General features: G+C 42.4%; 1 protein-coding gene across 1 annotated transcript in view; it reads right to left on the bottom strand.

The window, feature by feature from the left end:
• LOC147640669 (aminopeptidase P2-like) overlaps positions 1 to 16,213 on the bottom strand; it is a 17,562-nt gene extending 1,349 nt beyond the window's left edge. The window contains exons 1-4 of the mRNA XM_086814032.1: positions 15,839 to 16,213; positions 1,410 to 1,535; positions 1,135 to 1,254; positions 730 to 1,005 (exon numbers count right to left, since the gene is read on the bottom strand). Of these exons, the coding sequence (XP_086670158.1) occupies positions 730 to 1,005; positions 1,135 to 1,254; positions 1,410 to 1,535; positions 15,839 to 16,207 (891 nt within the window). The 5' untranslated portion in view covers positions 16,208 to 16,213. The remainder of the gene's footprint in view (positions 1 to 729; positions 1,006 to 1,134; positions 1,255 to 1,409; positions 1,536 to 15,838) is intronic.
• Positions 16,214 to 22,655: the final 6,442 nt, after the last annotated feature.

Here is a 22,655-nt window from a genome sequence, read left to right as displayed (position 1 = left end):
ATATTGGGCTATATGGACAATATGGCTGGATCGTAATTATGAGGTGTTTGCACAACCTCAGATCGACAAGTATATTTACTTCCGTCGATCATTACGTCAGTCATTGCATGATAGTTTTGATCAACAGAACTACGAAGTGTTTTTCCACTGTTTTTAGATGTACTTTATTGAGAGCCTCTCGTTTTGAGGCTTCTCCAACATAAGATAAAATAGTGATTTTCACCCCCCCCAAAAAAAAAAAAAAAGTATGTACGTGCATGTGTACTACATCTGTAAGCAAGCAAGTAGGTAAGTATGTATGTATGTTGTGATACAAGTATGAATATGTGTATGTTATGTATATGTGTGTGTGTGTGTGTGTGTGTGTGCGCGTGTGTGTCATGTATGTATGTATGTTTGCATGCACGCATGTGTGTTTGTATGTATGCATGTCTGCATGTGTGTGTGTGTGTGTGTGTGTGTGTGTGTGTTGCATATGTATGCATGCACACATGCATGCATGTGTGTGTGTACACTGTATAGTATGTCTGTATTGTATGTGTGTATATATGCATGCATGTACGCATGTACGTGCGGTGTATTGGGTGCAAATGTATGTGTGTGTATAATTGTATGTATGCATGCATGCATGCATGTAAGTATGTATGTATGTATGTGTATACTTTTTTGAATCGATAAATCATTTTCATAAAGCTTTTAAATAATCCTTAAATACAACCTTTTCCTTACCAAATTGAACAGCCAAGCAACTTCATCTAGCATAGTAACAATTATAGCAGTGGCACCAGCCAAAGCTAGATCTTTCCTCAAATTCTCAAGCTTGGTGGCTATATCAACTCCTGCAAATCTAATGTCATGCACTCTTAAAGGTGACGAAGGCAAGCTTGGCCTCATGCCACCCCATATTTCATCCACTAAGTTTGAGCTGTGAAGTAGGACAAGGTTATGATCTCTCTCAAGCAGGCATCGCTTAAGCTCCACAGCCGCCTCTGAGGAAAACAGGAACTGAACACAAACAAGGGCACAAAAATACATTAATCCACAAAACTTGCAGGAAAGAGGCTCACTTACATAGCAGAGACTCTTCACCTTACCAAAAAAAGCAAAAAGCTAAGAAAGTAGAAGGGGGTTTACTGGATCAATGCCAACTTTGGACCCTGGGTTCAATTGGTCTCTCAACCATTCACCATATGATGGAACGCTAGGTGTTCCTGCCCTCATGAGCTGCCAATCCAAGCCAAGCTGATTTTCTGCCTGCAGCACAAACATCTCAACTCAAAATGCTGTCTTTAAGTACAAGTCTTGTGCCCAAAAACAGGCAGACTCATTTCATGATAATTTCTAGATTAACTTTTGCCTTTGACCAAAAATAACGATACTAATTATAGCAATTTGGGGAAAGCATGTACTTGTAAAAAATAGCGGCCATCTGTCCAAAGAGCAGCCAGATCCTTTGTTACAACCGCCGTACCTGCAGACCCCGTAAAGCCAGAGATGTATGCTCTGCGCATAAAGCAATCGGCGCTGTACTCACTCTATCAAAAATCCAAAATATCACCAAGCCAATCAACTATTGATCTGTTGCATCAAACAAAAACATGGAGGGCATTTGTAACTACTTACACCAGTATCAAAAACAAAGGTGTGTCTGGGATACCTAGCATAGATCTAAAGATGTGACAAGAAAAAATAAACCAGCATAGAAACTCACTCGTCTATATGTGCATACATGTAACAGAATGGTATATCATAACAAACATAAAAACATGGATGCTCTATGCAAGCCTCCAGCATCATAGTATTGTGGAGTGTGCCAGCACTAGATCAAGAAGGCTGTCCTTAGTCAGAGAGCCTCACATGGTACAGTGGACTGCTTCAAGCTTCTACAGAGAGCTCCTCGTTGTTTAACCCTCACTTGAATGCCGAGGAGAATGCCCATCATCAGGTTTGCCAACATACAAGGCACGTGATCATGCAGCCATGGGAATAGTCATTGAGGAGCCTTCTCCTAAGAGGGCTTGTTCTAGGGTTCTGTGCCCAATCTCCTGTAGATGTCACCATGATCGATCCATACCACCACTCCTACAGGGGGCATTTGGGAAGAGAAATCAGCCCAAGTTGTTAGCCCCAAATTTTAAAGAATCACGATAGGCTATGAGAGTGAGAGTGGGATTACAGCTGACCCTACTAAATAGCAAGAGGTAGCAAGCCAACCAGCCAACAAGCCCACCAACAGTATAGGAGGCAAACATTGCCTAATTCAAGGCCACAGCCACCAGCCCAGACAACAAAAAGCAAAACACAGCATAAACTAAGAGATAGTCTCCTTGCATAGGAGATTCAAATACACTTGCTCCATGCACAGCCCCTTTCCTCAGAGTAAACAGTTAGGAGCTTTGTGCCCTATCCATTCAACCATTCTTGTGCATTAACTGTCACATGCACCCTACATAGGAGTGCTATGTGACACACTAGCTCTACATCAATGCAACATTTGCATAGTAGGATTACCTTTTTAGGAACATTTTGTCGTATGCTCTAGCCCCATTGTAAGCCCCAGTCTGGGACATGTCAAGTATGAGCTATGTAGGTCAATCTCCAAAGCCGTAGAGCGTCTGCATGTGTCGATCCTCTTACCCACTTGGAGAATTTATCATATAAGTACATGTAGAGGTCGCCCCTGGCAGTAGGTATTGCAATAGCAAGCATCATAGGAGCATATATGCACATGGGCCAGCCCATAAGGCACCCCATTATGGAGTTACCTTGCATGTGGATCTAGAAACCCTATGCCACCTCTCATGATCATGTCGGCCAGCATAGCAGCCATAATCAGCATATTCAGCAAGTCAGCCAGCAGAAAAGCAGTCGGCAGCCACATGAGCATGCAAGCATCCAGTCGGCCAGCATATGGGACACCCTTGGGAAAAAGGGCAGCATGTAATGCTAATAAATAGCATTTTTCCTTGTCCAAAAAACAGGCTGACAGCCTCTGCAGTGAACCGACCAGCAGCAAATTTCATATATAAACAAGCACTCATTCCATGGCATAAATCATTCAATCATAAAACAGTTCTCAAGCCGTCAAAGAACAGTTATGTGTGCTTAGAGCCTCCGGCCTCTTGTGCATACTTCCAACAATCAGCACTTTATTGTAGCGCAGCACTTGGGGATATCCAAGGAGGATAAATTGAAACAATTCATTATACTAACATTAGGTTTACCGTGCGTAATTTTGAGCCACAATCATAAGACATGGCTCGCACTTGGGGATATCCGAGGGGGATGAATTGAAACAATTCATTAAGGATTGGACACTAACAGTAGGTTTACAATGCGTAATTTTGAACCAGAGTCATATGACACGGCTCTTACTCTCTCGCTCAGAATCAAGAAATCATGCTAAACGGAGGTAAGCCCAAGCAGATCCACACTAGCTCCAAACCCCAACAACAGTCATCCACCACCCAACAGACATCATCCCAATCGCGGAAGGGAGCTCAGAATAGCAAAGATAGAAAGAAAGATTCCTAGAGCACTGTTACATATGCTAAGATTGTTGATCATTGTAACCACAAATTGGCCTACTGAATGATTGCACTTAGTACTCAATTACTCACAAGATAGATAACAAGAGAGTAGGGAGTAGCGAGCAGAGAAAGATATAGATGCAATGCAATGCAATGCAGCTAAATTAAATGAATGCAGAAGTACAACTGAGATCTCAATGAGATCTATGCAATCTGATATACCTACTGATTATGATGATGCGGCTGATGTAGACTATCTCTCATGTGATGGGGATGCGTTCTGATGAAGAATGCTGATGCTGCTAGTTGAAGGCCACCCGTAGGTGCTGTAAACACAGCCTTGATGTTGATGATGACAATCTATTGCTGCGGAACCTCCAATGACAGAAACGCACACCTGAGCCCCTTTGGTGGATGCTGCATTTGGTGCTGAAACGCATATGCTCTGTACTGCTTTTATATGGCTTCAAGCTGCCGGTCGGCCAGCTCTTCAAAGGACAAATCTGAAGTTGTCCAATAAATGCCCAAAAAATATAAAATACTTTATATCCTGGGCATTTCAAATATAATTTGCCAGCTGAAAGTGATGCCTTTTTGGCCCTTGAACACATGCCCTGAATGTTGCCACATATCTACTAAAGATGCTTGCTAATGATGCTTTAATGATGCCAGCATGTCACTGGGCACTGTGCACTGGTGCACGTGACATTCCCTACTGCTGAACTTGTTGCTAGTGTTGTAACCTCGCAACGCTTTGCTCCAGGCGACTGATCCCACTCCACTAAGCCAATGCTCTTATACAAGAGCACTAAGGATAATGATACCTAAGGCAAGACTGCGGGTACTGTGGGAAACTGACTGGTAAGAACTGCCTCGAAACCACTTACAGACACAACTTCTAACGAGTGTGCCTCACGAAAACCTTCACACACGATCTCTGAGAATCATGAATCTCTGCACCCTCAGGGGCGGATGTGCAGCCACTTCCTGTGCCATATACTTAATGATGGCAGAGAACTCCCTGTTGCCACGGAAAGCACAAAACTCCACTTTCCCCTTTGACGATCGATGTCGGCCTTCTCCAGACATATCACACTATTGGTCATGTTTGCTTGGTGTTGCAAGAGCAAAATGCAAATGCCTGATAACTGATGCTTATGCATGGCTGACTTCTAGACTTTGTTGGGAGCTTATATGAAAGATGCTAAAGCAACCCTATATGCTATGCATATGCTCCTACAGGGTTAATGCAAGTAAAAGCAAAAGCTCCTACTGACCTTCAGAATCTTCAAAATTGGGTTTATCTGAGCGGAAGCAAATATTGACATGATAGCTAACTTCTCTAAGGATGAATGATGCTAAACTAGGCTACCATGAGGGCTCTGATACTAGGGTTACATGCTAAGATTGTTGATCGTTGTAACCACAGATTAGCCTAATAATGACTACACTTAGTACTCAATTGCTCACAAGATAGATAACAAGAGAGTAGGGAGTAGAGAGATGAGAGAAGTGGATCTGACTGAGAGAGAGAGATATAAATGCAATGCAATGCAGCTAAATTAAATGAATGCAGAAGTACAACTGAGATCTCAATGAGATCTATGCACAAATCTAATATGCTTGTTGATTATGATGATGCGGCTGATGTAGACTATCTGCCACAAGATGGAGATGCGTTCTGATGATGAATGTTGATGCTGCTAACTGAAGGCCACACGTAGGTGTTGTAAACGCTGCCTTGATGTTGATGATGAAGATCTACAGCTGCAGAACCTCCAATGATAGAAACACACAACTGAGCCCACCTGCTTTCTGTCCAGAGAAAAACACAGGGTCGTAACATTTTGTGTGGACTGTGGCTTTGGTGACAATTTGGTACTCGAGGAGGAGACTAAATTTCTGATTTCAGTCAGCGTTTTGCTGATTTTGGAGCGTCTATACCTATGTTTTGTTCCTGGCTTACACAGTTACCCGGTTTCTTCATGTTCCTTGCCTTCTGTTGGCGGTGGAGTGCTTTTTTTGCTGGACAGCAGTGTTTTTTGGCTGCGTTTTTTTTTTGCACAGGAGTTTTCTACACTCAGAGGGGGCCCATCTCCAGCTACTTCACTGATCAGTTTCGGAAGCTGTTTTGTATCTGTGGAGACTTTCTTCTATTTACAGATTTTGGAGGAGAGTAGTGATCTTTTCAGAGATCCTGAGCAGAGTGTATTTTGTTCGAGCATGTGTTCTTTGCAATGTTTGCAAAGAAAGGAGGGTGTTTTGCATGTGAGGTGTGATCCTTTCACATGGATCACTTGTCTTTTGCTGATTCTTGGGATCTAATTCTACTTGTAGAAGAGTTTTCTGCTACAGTGATGCTCTTGAGGACTTTGTTACCACTGCAGTTTATATTCCTGCTTCCCTTCCTCATTGTAGAAGAGTTTTCTGCTACAGTGATGCTCTTGAGGACTTTGTTACCACTGCACTTTATATTCCTGCTTCCCTTCCTCATTGTGAGGAGTCTACCTCTGCCTCTCTTTGTGATGCTTCTGAGGATGCCCCTCCCCCTGCCAGTTCTGCATTGGGTTTGATGCGGTGTGTAGGTTTGTTGTTTTGGAGGATGGACTTTTGGACCCAGTGGGATGCTTTGGATCTGTGGTTTCTAACCATGCTTGGGGCACAGTGGTACTTCTAGAATTTTTTGGGTTTGGATCAGATTCAGGTTGGGCTTGTACCAGTCCAACGACATCATTTTTCAAAGGGGAATGTGGAGTCCTTTTATCTGGCGATGCCCACCTCAGTGGAGTGTGCTTATGTACAGCATAGGGCAACTCATGGTACGGAGTTTGAACAGATGGACCCCATCTTTTCTACAGTCTTTACATCTTGCGATGCCAACCTTTCCAGAGGATGGTTCTTTTCAGCATTTGGCAACTCTTGTTACAGAGTTTGAGTAGATGGACTTGGAGGATTCCAATGAGGAGAAGCCTGCTTCTCCTAGGATTGATTATCTTCAGGATCTAATCTTGGTTGGTTTTGAGGTTTTTCATACCTTCTCCAGGCTGGAACCACGACATACGACTTCGGGGAGTGTTCTTACACTTGGGTTTGGAACCATTATTTAGAGCAGCACGTCGCAACCTACTTGGTTGTTTTCTTCCAGAGGAGTGGTGTACCTAGCAGCTTGTTCTGTTGCTTTTGTAGCTGAGTTGCTGAGGAGATTGCTTGTGGAGCTTTCCTGGTACCTGTTTCTACAGTCTTTCATCTTTGTCGAGGATGGCGTCTCTGGCTTCTTGGAGTTCACTCAGCATCCGGTGCTGCTCAAAGGGGGTGTTAGACATCATCCCCTTGCTGTTGGCTTCATGTGTGGTCCTATTTTAGCTTGAGGGGCTGGTCACCCCTCACATCTTTTTTCCCATATTTTCCCCATTTTATGGAGTCTTGGACATTTTATCCTAGTCGTGGAGGTCTAGTCGGCTACCTCTACATGGGCATATATATAGCCGGTCCTCCCCTCACTCTTTTTCATTGCTTAGCATTGTTTGATGCAGTCCCTCACATATGAGGTCTTCTTCCCCTCTTGCTCGGGACATGTATTCTTGGTTGGTGATATTGAGAGCACGTATACACTTGTGTTTCCTCTCCATTTCTCTCTCTCTCACTCTCTCTCTCTCTCCTGTGTTTCAACTTTCCATCTTTTGTTGTGCATTCTATCAACACCGTGGGGCATGGTAAGAAAGATTGTACCAAGTGGCACGCTACACAAGCCTCCAAGACCTCTACCTCCACAGTAGTCACCGCTACAGCTGCACCCACACCTCCAACATCGGCCACTACTGCCGTCCAACTCTTACCCACCTTAATCTCAGTACCAACATTGGTATTTGACGATAAGCAAGAGGGTGAGGTTGGAGGGGCAAAAGAAAACCCTCATTCGTGCCTACGGCACAGCGAAGGGACAACAATTCATTGTCCTCTTCAATATGGGCAGTTTTGAGGATGGCATTTCTCCTCAGTTGGCTAAAAAGATGAGTTGTACACTTGTACCCCATCATCTGAACGTAGATGGGTTCACACCCTGTCTTCGCACTCACATTTCCCATAAGGCTCAACAATTCAAATTCAAGGTTCAAAAGGCTACATTTCAACGAGACTTCATTGTCTCACCTCTTTTGGGGTGTGATGATTCTTGACATTAGGGCCAGCCCATAGGGCACCCCACTATGCGGATTGCCTTGCATATGGGTCTAGAAACCCTATGCCACCTCTCATGATCATGTTGGCCAACATAGCTGCCATAATCAACATATTTAGCAAGTCGGCCAGTAGAAAAGCACCATGGAAAGCTTTTATATCCAATCAGCCAGCTTCACTCAGTCGACTAGCATACGAGACACCCCTGGGAAAAAGTGCAGCATTTAATGCTAATAAATAGCATTTTTCCTTGCCCAAAAACAGGCCAACAATCTCTGTAGTGAACCAACCAGCAGCAAATTTCATATATAAACAAGCACTTAGTCCGTGGCATAAATCATTCAATCATAAATCAATTCTCAAGCAATCAAAGAGCAATTATGTGTGCCTAGAGCCTCTGGCCTCTTGTGCATACTTCTAGCAATCAGCACTTTATTGTGCTACAGTCCCAAGGCCTCCACGAAGATCCTCTTCAACATTCAGCCAGCATATGTGCATCCTCAATTTTGGGCTTGCATAGTGGTCATTGAAGAGCTATTCAAGGTATCTTGAACAGCATATGGTTCAGCTTGCGTTCGGTCTTCTTCGTCCTTGCATTGGGCAATCCTCAATCATCATTCATTGTCATTGTACAAAGTTTTCCAAAGAAATACAAGCAAATACTCCTGCTTGCAAGGGTGGGGCCCTTCAGTGGGTAATTGGGACCCAATCTAGTGTCAACTCTCTATCTTCTCTCTCAAAGTAAAGTGGATTGCATAAACTCACAAGTTTAAAGAAGGGTTTGTTGCGCGTTACGACGATCAACCTGTTGCATGCTACATCAACTCTCAAAAAAAATGTTTTGTCGCCCTGGGGGCACGCGGGGAGGGGGCTTGGTCGAAGATCTGCCCATTGGGACTGTATAATCTCTCTTACCGTAATGTCTCTTTCTCATGTTGTCTGTTTCATTCGCTACTTAATCAGAAGATGAATCATAAACGCTTCTACACATTATATAACAATCAACCCACTTTGCATAGTTTGCTATGTTATAGCTAAGGCCATCAACATCTACCTTCAAGCTCATTGGCTCTCTCTCAATACTGTAACTCGCTGTTACATGCACTCAGTTTGATCGTGATAACGCACAACAAGGCCTTCTTTATACCTTTGTTTTGTGTCGCGAGAATCTTTAGCATCCAATTTAGAGAGTCGAGAGAGAGAAGAGAATGAGAATGTAGAAGACGACACAGTATTGGGTCCCAAATACCAACTGAAGAGAACCCCCCTGCAAGCGGAGTATTTACTTATATTATTCTTTGGTGAATGTTGTACAATGCTTGAGTAAACAAGTGATATGAACACCCAACGCAAGGACGAGGAAGACCGTAAGTCGGCTGAGAATCCACCTAATCCGAGGCCTGCTAAGGACTCTTCTAGCCACTGATGCAAGTCCAAATAGCTGTAGGATTGCACATATGCTGGCTGAATGTAAAGAGGAGCTCCCTTGTTGCCTGGAGTTGACTGGATGTTGTATGCTTCTGCACTTTGCTGAATTACCTGAATATTTGAAGTGGGACGGAGGCTCATGTTTTTATCTGGCCTCCTACAGTTGGTCGACTGCCTGACGCCTGCATTAAATGCTCCTGTCACCAGCCTGGATCAGTATGAAAGGAGTCTGGTGGACTCCAGGATGTCTAAATAATTGGAAAGTACAAGCTTTGGGAATGGGAGATTATCCTAGAATACAAAGGACCACACTCCTAAAATTTAGGAGAGTTGCTATTTTTGGCCCGACTCCGATAGAAATTCTATTCGCGTCATTACATCTGGAATTGAGCAGATACCAAGAGTTGGCAAAGTGCCTATGACAGAATGTCTACCAATTGGGATATTTTTAGAGATAAAGTTTATGGAAGGACCCATCTCTTAGATTGGGACATGTGGCAAGAAAGTGGACCAAAGTGAGACAAGCGGCCTGACACTTGTTAGAAAGTGGATCAAAGTAAGACAAGTGGCCTCACACTTGTCACTTCAGCTATTGTGTGGCTCTCCACTTGTCATTGTAGCCTTCTCTTGCCATTTTAGATCATGGGAGGCCCAAATCTATAAATTGGAGCCCACTCTCTTCATTAATGGAGGCTCTCTTGCTGCACACTAGCACACTAGCCTCTACCACCCTTACAGGCTGCCCTAATGATGGCTACTCTCTCTCTCTCTCTCTTGAAGGCTGCCCATGAAGAATACCAGCTGTTGGGGACTGTTTTGGAGGCTTCCATCGCGAAGAAATACTGAAGGCAAGGATATTTAATCATTTATTATGATTTCTAGCCATTGTACTTGTTGTACCAGCTTTTGTACCTGCTGTACCGACTACCATACCGACTGTACCAACCACTGTACCGGCTGTACCAACCATTGTACCTACTATACAGGCTGAATGGAGAGTTGTACTTGCTGTACCAGCTCTATTGCATGAAGACCCATGGTTTTTTTTTGGGAAGAATCAGTACCCACAAGGAGGTATATGGATTATATTGTTGGTTCAGCATTTCTACAGCTTGTGTTCCGGCTCCGGTGCCTCGTGTTGGGTTGTGTTATGGCATTTGTATATGGATAATCTGGCATCTCCCATGGGGAGAGTAAGGCCCTCAAAGCTTGTACATGATATTATTCTCCTTGGGTAATAAAATACTCCAAGGGGGGGGTCGGCCCATTCCGGCCTCTATGCGGTGTCACACATGCAAGCTCCATTTTCAGCATTTGTGGATGTTTTTTGTCCAGCTTTTATGTTTCATGCAAAGTGATGATGGATATATGTTAAGGCTGTGGCCATGTTTAAATGTTTTAATGTTTTAATATGCATTGATGGTATCAACAAGTGTGTCAAAGGCCCTAGTTCCCTGGGCACCGCCGCAAGTTACAGCTCCAGTTGGCTAATATAATCTCTGTCGGCTGCTGCTGGCTGGCTAGTCAGGCTGTAGGCCTAGTCGGTTGGTAGCCAACTTGATGTCTGGCTTGGCCGACTGGTCACCTAAGCCACCAAAGGGCTAGCCGACTACATGGCAAGGATTTGGATACCCTTTGCAAGGCTAGCCCACATTGGGCTAGCCTTAGGCCCCTTCTAAATGCAATGGTCCTAAAAATGCCTACTCATGCATCTATGGCTATTATGGCAAACAACTACATGCACCTGTATGATGAATTCTCCACATGGGTTAAGAGGGCTGACACTTGATAGACCTCTAAGGCTCAGAGACTAGCCTACGTAGCTCGTGCCTGACTGTCCCTGGGCTAAAGGCTCACAATGGGGTCACGGCGTACGACAAATATTCCTAAAAAAGGTACTACTTCTATACAAATGCTGCACTGATGATCCTGTCGGTGTGTCACTGTCTACCCCAATGCAAGGTGCACGTGACATTCCCTCCTACTTAACTTGGCGGCAGGTTCGGGGCTTCCAAATAGTCCGCCAACAACTAGGGGTACTCCTAAACGAACTCTTCATCTAGGTAAAGTGCTTCATAGGTTCTACGGTCTTTAAACTTCGTGTAAAACTGTCGTATTCTTCGACCTGCTTCCATCTGTGGAGAAGAATTTGCTCTGGCTCTATGACTTCAGCTTCGTCTATCATATCTGGTTGTTGCTCTTCTGATATATCCTACAATGTTGGACCTACATATGGCTTCAACCAAGAAACATGAAAGACATTGTGCATAGTCCAACTTTCCAGCAACTTTAACTTTAAAGAGACATCACTTAACTTTTGAATTACTGGAAATGGGCCGAAACTTCGGAATGATAGTTTGGGACAACACTTGCCCACTTGCTTTAGCCGTTGTTTCATGATGCAGAGATGTACCCAATCCCCTTCCTTAAAGTTGACATCTCACCTAGATTTGTTGGCTTGCCAAGTATATGCTTCCTGAGCGCACCCCACCACTTGAGTATTATGTCCCCATAGATCATAACGAAGCTAGCATTCAATAATGTTGGATTTATACCTAGGCATAGCCCTGGATAGGAACACTAGGGCTAAACACAAGACGCAGTACTATCCTCCGGCTGGATTTTGAGAAAGCCTCTGATGGTGATGCACCTACAGATCAACATCGAGTGGGTAGTTGGAAGCCTTTGTTAAGCCCAGGCAGCAATAATTGGCTGAAAAGGTTTGGGCGCCCACGTGTGAAAAGTAGACCTTAAATTAAAGTTATTTTATTGCCAATTTGCCAGCCAACTAGCCCACAACCAGGGGATTGGTCCTCTAAATAAGTCACGTCTCCTCCCCATTCAATCATCAATCAATCAAGCCTTGCTCCACAGCAGTCAAGCAGGCAACAAAGCTTTTGCATGCATTTAAGGTCTGAAACAGTAGAAGACAGCCAGTGTTTCAACAGCTGTAGTAATCTCCATCAACTTGGGCACTTCTACCTGATGGTTGATCATTTGTATTTTCCGAACAGCCATTGTACTTTCTATGTGTTTAATCAGGCTTGGACTCTAAGAATCAATACAAGATTGGCATAGATCATTAGTGTGTGATTGTTTGTGCAAGCCTTCCCCTGTTCACCTTTCAACACATTCATAGCACCGGTAGGTCACACTAATAGAGCGGACTGGGGCATCTTTGAAGGCATCGCTTGACATTGGGAAGCGGATGCCAATGACACATCTCATTCTACATGGCACATTGAACGGCCAAAGCGACACCAACCCAAGTAATATCCAATTTTTGGCCGTAAAGTTTGCCACATCGACTAAAGGTGGGCAACAATCAGCCCCTAGCCTATAGGCAAGCCACCATATGCTAGTAAAGAGGATGACCTTGTGCGGGTAATGGGTTTGGTCATCCTTACCCACGTGATTATCTTAAGAGGTCTATTTATGCGTCAAGAGTCTCGTCAAGATCATAATGCACGTGTGTGTGAATCCACAGCCTTACATAATCTTAAACCCTTCAAACCTGGCCAAAACAAGACAATATTCACAGCATCCAATGATAGGGTGGTCATTGGGAAACCGGATGATCGAGACTCTTGTATGCCCAAAGGGAAGGCCTCGAATAGAGTGATCTACAAGCATTCTCGAAGCCCTGCTCGTGTATCCGGATTCAAGTCAATATCTACTCACGATTCTTTGGAAGAATCTAAACCCCAATATGGCTATGGAAGAAGAACAAGAGGGTCAAATACTTTTATCAAGAAAGTCCTCTTTTTTTTCGATTGAACTTTGAAGACTTTTGAAAAGTTTTGTTCTTAAGTGATCCATACCTCTTGAAGGACACTGTACTTGTAAACTATGAAAGAGAGTGAGATTTTAATAATGTCTTCAAAAAACCCAAAAGGTCTACTAGACCAAACAGCAGTACAATATCTCCATGAGAAATACTGAACCATCCAAAAAACAGGAAAAGAAACTAGCTACCTATGCTCAAAAGATGTGTCAATGAATGCAATATACGTAGCCATGATACAAGGTGCAAATGTGTATAATGGGGTCATCCAATCATACCATCCTCCTCCAAAATAGAACTTAAGGCAGTGATGTACCTCCCTCTTGTGATGGAAGCTCCCCATGTTGTCAAATGATATCCTGTATCTTGAGTTGACAAGTGGAGGGCCAAGATCCATGGGATTGGGTGTTTGGCTTTGAGAAGAGATTGCACTCTCCCATAATCCCCTATGTGTGGGACCATAGGATCAAGTGCCCATGTATGTGAGCGGTGGAACTGCTTGATCCAACTGCTCCTACCAAACCTCGATGACAACCTCTATGGTTGGTGGATGTAATCCAAAGAAGTCTATGACGGAGGATTGAGAGGCATCTTGCTAGCTCTGACTCTCTGGGTGTTGTCTTAGAAAGACCTCTTGATGTTTGCGAAGCTCCAGTAGGTGCATGCCCCACATCTCTAATCCTCATACTTCATAGCCCATGAGAGGGGGCCAAATTTGTCCTAAAAAGGCAGTGAAATCTCCCATAGATCTCATAGTATGGTGGGCAAACAGTGCTTCTCTATCTTCACCTCCCCAATCGTGCACACCCTACATATCCATGCATGTTGTGGGCTGCCCTCTGCCCTGCAAGACGCAATCCAAAGACAATGATACCCTCAGCTAGCTGATGGCAATACACATGGCATGTGACATATGCTTTTGGTGGTATCAAGGGCTCATAATGAATCCATCCTCTGAAACTCGCAAGAAAAGAGCTCGGTAGAACTTGAGTTTTGTTGGAAGTTCTGATGGGGACACCCATGTTCAACTCATGTAAAGCCCTGTCAGGTCGAGATGAATAAAGCAACTGATCTCTTGTTGGGAGGTCCAGAAAGGAGTCAAGGTTGTAATGGAGGGAGACAATCCATCTGAAGGCCATGTCAGTCAAGCCAACGAACAACCCATGAGTACCAAGACTTGCTCTATCCATCTCAAGCTACATGGAGGATTCAAGGGCCGATGTTAAGCATCCAATATATACAGAGATATATGTAGGTGATAATCTGAAAGATGGAATCTATGACCAAAGGGGCTGCTCCAAACTCGGCTAAGACAATCTCATGTGGCACTGATGACTTACTGTTGATCTTACATGATGACTTACTGTTGATCTTACATGTAGTCTCTCTATCCTCCTCTCCTAAATCAAGTCCCCAAAAAGAGGCACCATACATCGTTGCAAGGCGCACCAAAGGGTAAAAAGACTAAAATTTGGTGGGATGCTCATGGAGTGGACCTAGAAACACTCTCTCCTCAAACAAGCTAAAGCTGCATACTCTCACGCAAGCTAGGCCTGGTCAGTTGGCCTAATGTAAAAAATCGGGCCTACAAAAGTCACTCCAAGACTAAAACAATCTCCATATGGACCCTTCTAAATAGAAAAGATAGATCAGCTCTCTCCCAGTATAAAGTGTTAAAGATCGTGATCTTGGAAGTTGGTTTTGTCGAGATTAACCGTGAGGTCTTTCTCATCACAAATCTCTGCAATGCATTAAGACGTCTCTATATGACCTATATACCTTGTCCATCATGTGGCCATAGTTGTCTCCATCAGTGGGGGTCTCCTGATTTATGGATGGGGAGAATGGTGCTGGTGGTCCAAGAAGGGGGGAAGCCTTCACACAAAGGCCAGTTAAAGGGTTCTGCATGATGGGGGCCACCACGAGAAATGACCCACAAGAGTCTCTCACCGAGCTAGTACCAATATCCAAGACCAAATTTAGATCCAATGATCTCCAAGCTCGTAAACAAGTCACACAGTGGATTTGTGTAGTCAACGAGGTATATGATGTCCAATCATAAGGTAGATGCTCAATCATGGGGTAGTTATAGCCCCCAACAAGGTTACACAATTTCCGGTGGCGTTAATGGATGTTAGGCAGATCTGGGTGGCTCTTCAAACAACTCGCGGCCACAATCGTTTGGCACGCGACTGGCTGCTATTCAGCAAGCGGAAGACATCGCTGATGAGGTGACGCAAGCTAGCATTGGCGCGCGGAGAGGGCAATGCTGAGCAATAGGCAGAGGCAGCCCAAGCAGTGGAGCACCCAAGCACATAGGTAGAGATGGGTGGCGCAAGTGGCACAGGCGGCATAAATTGGCGCAAACAAGCACAGATGGGCGGCAGTTGGCGGCTAACAACAGCAGCGGATGTACGACAGGTAGTACAGACAGCAACAACCCTGGGGATGATGAAATTCTTCACGCCTTAATGATGATCTTCACGTCCTTGTTGATGATCCTTCAAGAGGGACTCATGCTTCTTTTATATTTTTGCTTTGCTTTCCTCTTTTACTTTGCTTTGTCTTTTTAACTTTTAATAATAAAATATTACTCAACTTTAATCAAAGTTATTGTGTTTTGCTTTTCCAGCTTTAGGGCCTTGCTTTCATTTGTCATGGTTGCCAGATGACCACATTCACGGCCTGCAAGTCAAAAGCCACCGGGAGACCTACCATACATTGCAATTCCTGCTGTTGTGTGGAATGAAGCTGCCACATGGGGCTTTCCATGCTAGCTGGCCAATCAGCAGCACGGGCAGGAATGGGCGTGCCCACACACACCGATTCTCTTCCTCTTCGATCCTTGATGATGCGTTACTTGCAGCAGCATGCAGACACAAGAAAAACAGCAGGAAGGGTATTGACAGGGTGCAAATACCTGGTGGGGATCCTCGGACGGGATGATGTAGGCGTCGATGCCCTCGCTTTCGAATCGTTGTCTGAGCTTCACGAGCTTTTCATCAGGAGGAGGGGGCGCTTTCTTGGAAGCTTTTTTGGCTGAGGAGGGCTCGGCCAAGAAAGACGAGCTAGAATTTGCGATGATGCAAAGACCCCTCCCCTTCCTCTTCCCAGATGCATTATTAGCCAGGGCCTTCACCCACGACGCCGATAAAATGTGGTGGTGGCTCTGATACGCTCTGAAGGGGCCGGCCCGCGCCAGAATTGATGCAGCTTGGCTGCTGGTGGTGGCAGCCATGGCACACCTTGCAAGAGCCTTGCTACAACACTCTACACTCCTCGAACACATACTTGTTTGTACATTACAATTCATTTCATTTCAATTAAGATAAATTAACATTTGCTTGTCCACGCATTATCCTAAATGGCCCCCTTTTCTTTGTAAATCCTAGCAGAATCCCACAAAAACACACACACACACACTCACTCACTTTTTTTTTTTTTAAGTAGAACAACAACAACAACAACCACCACCACTACTACTACTACTACTACTACAACAACAAATAAGAATCCTAGCTCTCAAAGAGGATTGTGAAAATTAATATCATTGCTTTAAAAGGATCAATACAAAAACTCTATCAATTTGGACTTTTCAAAAGAGGGAGGTGAGATAGGGTTTTGAAAAAAGCATCCACCTTCCTTTCTTTGTCATTTATTTATTTACATGTGTGTGCATGCATGTTCCCTCTCTATATTACTTCAATAGCCTCTTTTAGGAGACTATCTCTGTGTGCATGCATGTACCCTCTTCTCTATACTTCAATTGCCTCTTTTAGGAGATTCCCTCTTAGACTTGCCTTCTTCTACGATCAATTCAGAGCCTAACCATAAGGTGTAAAGTGCCTCAAAACAACCAGAGGAAACCAAAAGAAAAAATGAGATACACTTCATATCATTTTGGGGATGCCATGGAGGCATGAGCATAACCCAAAGATTGACTACAACTCTCTCTCACACCGTTTGGTTAGTGAAAGATGGTAAAGAAATTTACCTCAAGTGTCAATCTAAAGGAGAACTTAGTCCTTTGTTAAGTCATACTAAAGCAAAGAGGACAAGTTTCAATAAGGAGTGCAAGAACAATGTAACGAACGATGTGTTGAAAAATCCTAAAGATCAAAATATTATTAAGCCATATTCAAGTAAAGAGGGCATGTTTCAATAAGGAGTGCAAGAACAATGTAACAAACGATATGTTGTGAATGATCATAGATATCAAAATCTTGTTGTTTTCAGTTCCTTTTGTTGAGGGAGAAAAAGAGTACTTTTTTGGTATTGGTCAATCAGTACGCTCAACACACCAACTAGTCTATCTCAACATCCATTTCTCTTAAATTTCTCTGATTGGTTCATGGAAGAACTACCTCAAAACTTCCTAGAACCAAAACAAAATACCACAACATTGACAGCTACTCTTGACACACCAACTTGTCCATCTTCCATCTATCTCAAAATTCTTTGGTTGTTTCATGGAAGAACTACTTCATGACTTCTTAAAACTAGGCCAAAGGAACATAAAATTGAGATAATGCATGGAAACTCTCCACTTGATGACCATAAAATTGGGATAATGCATGGAAACTCTCCACCTTATAAAGCTTCATATAGAGTTAACATCATGGAGCAAAAGAAAATCCAAAAATAAGTTCAGTTTTGAATAGATCTAATCGCTACCATTTAGAGCTCTATTCCTTCTTATCAGAAATAAGAAAATAACTTTTTTGGATGGGTATTAATGTGCTCTTAACAAGATCACACAAAAATACATACCTAATCCCTAGAGTTGATGATTTACTTGTTAAATGGGGTTTTCTGTAAAATTGACCTCAAATCGGATAACCGTCAAGTCTGAATGTTTGACTCAAATGGGTCATTATTATGAATTCTTTGTTATGCATATTGGTCTAACCAATATCCTGTCAACCTTTCGTCAAATGAACATGATCTTTCTTGAACTCCAAAATTTTACTGTTGTGTTTTCGATGATATCTTAGTCTTTAGTAAAGAATCACCAAGAGCATAAGCAACAATTGGAAAGGGTGTTTCATTCTTAAAAGAAAATAAACTTTTATTATACAGTTTGTCCATCTATCCCTTTGTGGTTAATTGGGGAATGCCTAATACCACTATGTTCGTAGCATGGCACTTGGGTGATTCTGAATATTCCATGTGTAGGACATATGAATTTATTAAGGATGGCTGAAACTAAGTGTTAGATTTAATGCTTATGTGTTATAATTTTAGCAAGTGTTGCTAATGTGTAATGTGTTTGAATGGACAACTTGTAGGTTGGTGAGATTGACGAGCTTTGTGCTCGTAAGCCGGTATGGCTGAGACATGATGGTAGTGATTTGGCATGAGTAATTATCGGGAAGGTTTCTCCTTTAATATTTTATCTTTGGGACCTTCACTCTTCCATATAAGGAGGCCTGAACTCAAACACAATCCATTCAGACCTATCGGGCGAACCCCAAATTAGCATGTTCACTACTTTGTGACCAAGTCAGTATTTGTTTGAAGAAAGTAAAACAAAAAATGGAACTAGAATTACAGAGCTCACTTGCTTTACCTACGATCGTGTTCATTCTCAAACGAAAGTTGTGGAATAGGGCTTGTCGCATCCTCATGCCCATGATTCATTGATGTCCTATGCTAGCCCTTCCACCGTCTCCCAAATTTACATGAGGATATTGCTGAACTAGTCACACACCTACACAAAATTATGTAATACACAACATGCAACAACTACTTTTGGTGCAAAAGGCATGGCAATTTTTTAGTCCCTTAAAATACACTAACAATTTTTTAGGATTCCAAAAGCATTCTCTATCTTAACTATAGAGTTGTACTCTATAATAGCCCCATTCAACCCAATGCATTTTAGAGTAGTACTCCACATTGCTTTTCCCAAATCGTATAGAATTGCCAAGAAATTGATGTTACTCTAAATGAGTTCTGCGTTGTTCTTTCTTTCTTTTATATTTCTTCTTCAAAGTGTCTATTATATTCCTGTTCTGATTTGGGTTGTAGGTGCCATTAGAGTCCTTGTTGAGTGCATCTCATAGTTTCAACCAGTCCTTAGCCAGTAAAATTCACTTCTTAGTATGTGACCACACCTCTTTGTATCGTTTCAAAAGTAAGAATGTCGATTCATCATCCCACACTATAGGGATAAGCTTTACCCTCTTTGAATTACTCACATCTTTAATTTGGGTGGGTGTGCTATCCAAGGACATATTCTGAGTTGTTATAAGTGTGGACATAATATTCAAATGTTCTATTGGTGGGATATGCAATGGCAATGAGACATCCTCTTTAGGACATACATACTTAATTTCCTCACTTAGGCCCCCCCAAGGAGAAGTCATCATGTTAGTAAAAGAAATTAGACCTCGTGACCCTTGTCTTCACAATCATCCTACCATGGGCTTTGTACATTTAAAGCATGCACGGGCTAGGAAGGTGATCCTCTCTTGTTACTCGACATGGTAATGTATCCATCAATATAAACACCTTTTCAAACTAGAGTTTAAATATAGCTTATGTAGATAGCCCAAACTTAATACTGATGACATTAGATGAGCCAAATAGAGAGCACATGTCAACAACAGAGAGAGTAAATGCATGGTTTTAATACCAAAAAAGACAGTGCAATCTATTGTGTATCACATATGTTTTTTTAAAGAGAGAAAAAAAGAGCATATATCAACAAACAGAGAGTAATCGTAGGAGTCAAATACCATGTGTGTTTTTAAAGGGACAAAGAGAGAGCATAGATCTAACAAAGAGTAAACGTAGGAGTCAAATACCATGTGTGTTTGTTTGATGGTGTCAAAAGAGAAACAAAATGTATCAGCCACATGCAGTCGTATAATATTAAATACGTGTAATGATGCTTCTTCTAAGATTAAGAGCACATCATGTGGGAGCACACAACGAGCATGTGAAGGTGCATGCGCCATACAGACAACCAATATTAGTAACCTATTGCAATCGTATGAGTTAAACACCAGAAAAGAAAGTAACAAGAGCCTCCGTGTATCCTAATATGGTTTTAAAAGAGACAAACGTCATATGATTTAGCGATGAGCAAGAGCACAATGAGCATGCATAGGTGGAAGAAGCATGGCATGCATACATCATATTGAGAACCAATATCAGCAATCTATTGCAATCGTATGAGTTAGACACCAAAAAAGAATGTAACAAGAGTTGTTGTGTATCCCAAAATGGTGTAAAAAGAGACAAACATCATATGATTAGCGAGAAAGAGCACAACCAGCATGTGCAAGTGGAAGAAGTGTGGCATGCATGCGTCATATATAGGATCCATCTTATTGGTGGAACAACTAAAGAGAAAAGCAAGTCAGCTTTCTCTCTTTAAGTGTGTGATGATACTTGCTTGCTTAGCACTCTGTCTTGTGTACGTGTTACAAATACAAACCCGAGGCTCCAGATTTCAAGCTTAAACTCACCATGACTGCTTGCACAATCCAAGTTGGGCTAAAGACTGGCTAAGTCAAGAGAGGGGCAAGCACGAGAAGAAGAAGTAGTAGAAGAGGAAGAAATGAAGAACAGTACTAGCTTTGGTGGAGGATACTTAGCTTAGAGGAGGCTTTGTCTTCTTTGGAAAAAGGGTTGTTGCCCCATCCTTCCTTTGAGGACCTTGCGCGTATCTTGCACAAGTGCAAAAAGGCACTATGCTCATGAGGTTTTTGATATGTTGGTGTATCGGAATGAGTGGTCTTGGAACTCCCTCATCATTAGTTATACTTTTATAGCCTTGTTGAAGGCTTGTGCAAAGTTGAAAGATCTTGAAAGAGGCCTCAAACTACATGCCAAGTTTGCCAAAATGGGATTGCTTAAAAGAAACATTTTTGTTGGTAATGCCTTGGTCAATATGTATGCCAAATGTGGCTCGCTTTCCATGGCACAGAAAGTGTTTGACAAGCTTCCAATTCAAGACGTAGTCTCGTGGGCTGCACTAATAGCAAGATATGTTAAACATGAGCATGGCGAGGAAGCACGTGAGTGTTTTGAATAGATGTAACTCAAGGTTGTCTGTCCAAATGCTGTCATGCTTATTTGTAGCTTGAAAACTTGTGGTAGTATAAGAGCCATAGACAAGGGTCAAGAAATACATTTTGAGATCGAAAGACTGGGTTTGTTGGAAAGAAATCTTTTTGTTGGTGGTGTCTTGGTTGCTATGTATTTTAAATGTGGCTTGCTCACAAGAGTTCTTACTCACAAGTGTTTCCCACTATCAAGTGTTTCAACTATATATTATCACAGATGATTTAGTCACCTATATACTCATTTACAGGCATTTCCCCACCTACACATCACAAAACTCCATTCACAAGTATTCAATTCACCAATCCACTAGCATTTCAATGTGATCTCATTCCCCATAGATACAATCCAAATGCAACATAGTGTCTGGTAGTGTGCCTATTGATAAGTAGACAAGAGAGCACCCCCACACACACACTCTTCCTTTGGTGGAATTTCTCAACTGATGACAAGCTTCTTTATAAATGCATAAGATATTTGGTGCCTTTCAAAAGATGCGTTTGCATCCCTCGTTTGTCAATCCCAAATGCAACATAGTGTCTGGTAGTGTGCCTATTGATAAGAAGACAAGAGAGCACCCCCACACACACACTCTTCCTTTGGTGGAATTTCTCAACTGACAAGCTTCTTTATAAATGCATAAGATATTTGGTGCCTTTCAAAAGATGCGTTTGCATCCCTCGTTTGTCAATCTCAATGAAAAAATATATGCTTGGGTTGCATAATCTCTTCTTGATCTTCAACTTTCCATGGTTCCTTGAGGTTGGGGTTCTTGATATATGCATAGAAGACTCGCATCAAAGGCATTGTGAATTCTCCAATCACTTGGGTGGTCCTAATCAGAAAGTGAAATTGTTATCTTCTTTGTTGCCTTGAAAGGACTGTAACTTAAAATAGATTGCCTCTCTGCCTTTCATGTGGCAACATTGCTCGACCATAACTAATGTCAAAAGGGCGCCAACAATGGCAACATTGCTCGACCATAACTAATGTCAAAAGGGTGCCAACAATGGCATAAACTTTTCCCATGCTAATTTTTATATGAAATATGAAATGTTAGAATGTCCAAAACCATGGAGTTGGCAATCTGAAAATTTCCATCTATTTGAGGATGATAGGTAGAAGAAAATCAAATTTGTCCTCATATTGCCAAAAAGGGAAGGCAATTGACACCTCAAGTCATAATTTCTAGCAAGTTGAACTATTTTTTAGCAAGTGAATCATCATTCTTCTGGGAAAATGGATCAATAAATCAAAGTGAAATCTAACTCGTTTTAAATAGAAAATTCTCACTCGTGTAAAATTTGTACATGCTCTCTCTCTCTCTCTCTCTCTCTCTCACTCACTCTCTCTCTCTCTCTCTCATGTATGCTTTATTTGTTGAGCTAACCCTATTCATAGAATGGAATCAAGGGACTAATGATTCCACCAAGTGGTTAACATGTGTTGAATAGATGCAAGGCGTAATTAGGAAGGTGGGTAAACTGAGGCTATGTGAAAAGAGAGAGCACTAATGAAAAGTAGAGAATGAGAAGAATGTGGAGGAGAGGGTGAGCTTGAGCTCCTTGCAAGAAAACTTCTTCATACACACACACAAGAGAGAGATGAACGGCTCACTTTCTTCTTTCTGCTTCACTCTCTACATCCATAACATGAAGAGTACA

This window comes from Cibotium barometz, chromosome 2, assembly GCF_041138505.1.
Source record: "Cibotium barometz isolate CiBa-2024 chromosome 2, ASM4113850v1, whole genome shotgun sequence".
NCBI classification, from domain to species: Eukaryota; Viridiplantae; Streptophyta; class Polypodiopsida; order Cyatheales; family Cibotiaceae; genus Cibotium; species Cibotium barometz.
This window is presented reverse-complemented; position numbering and strand designations above follow the sequence as displayed.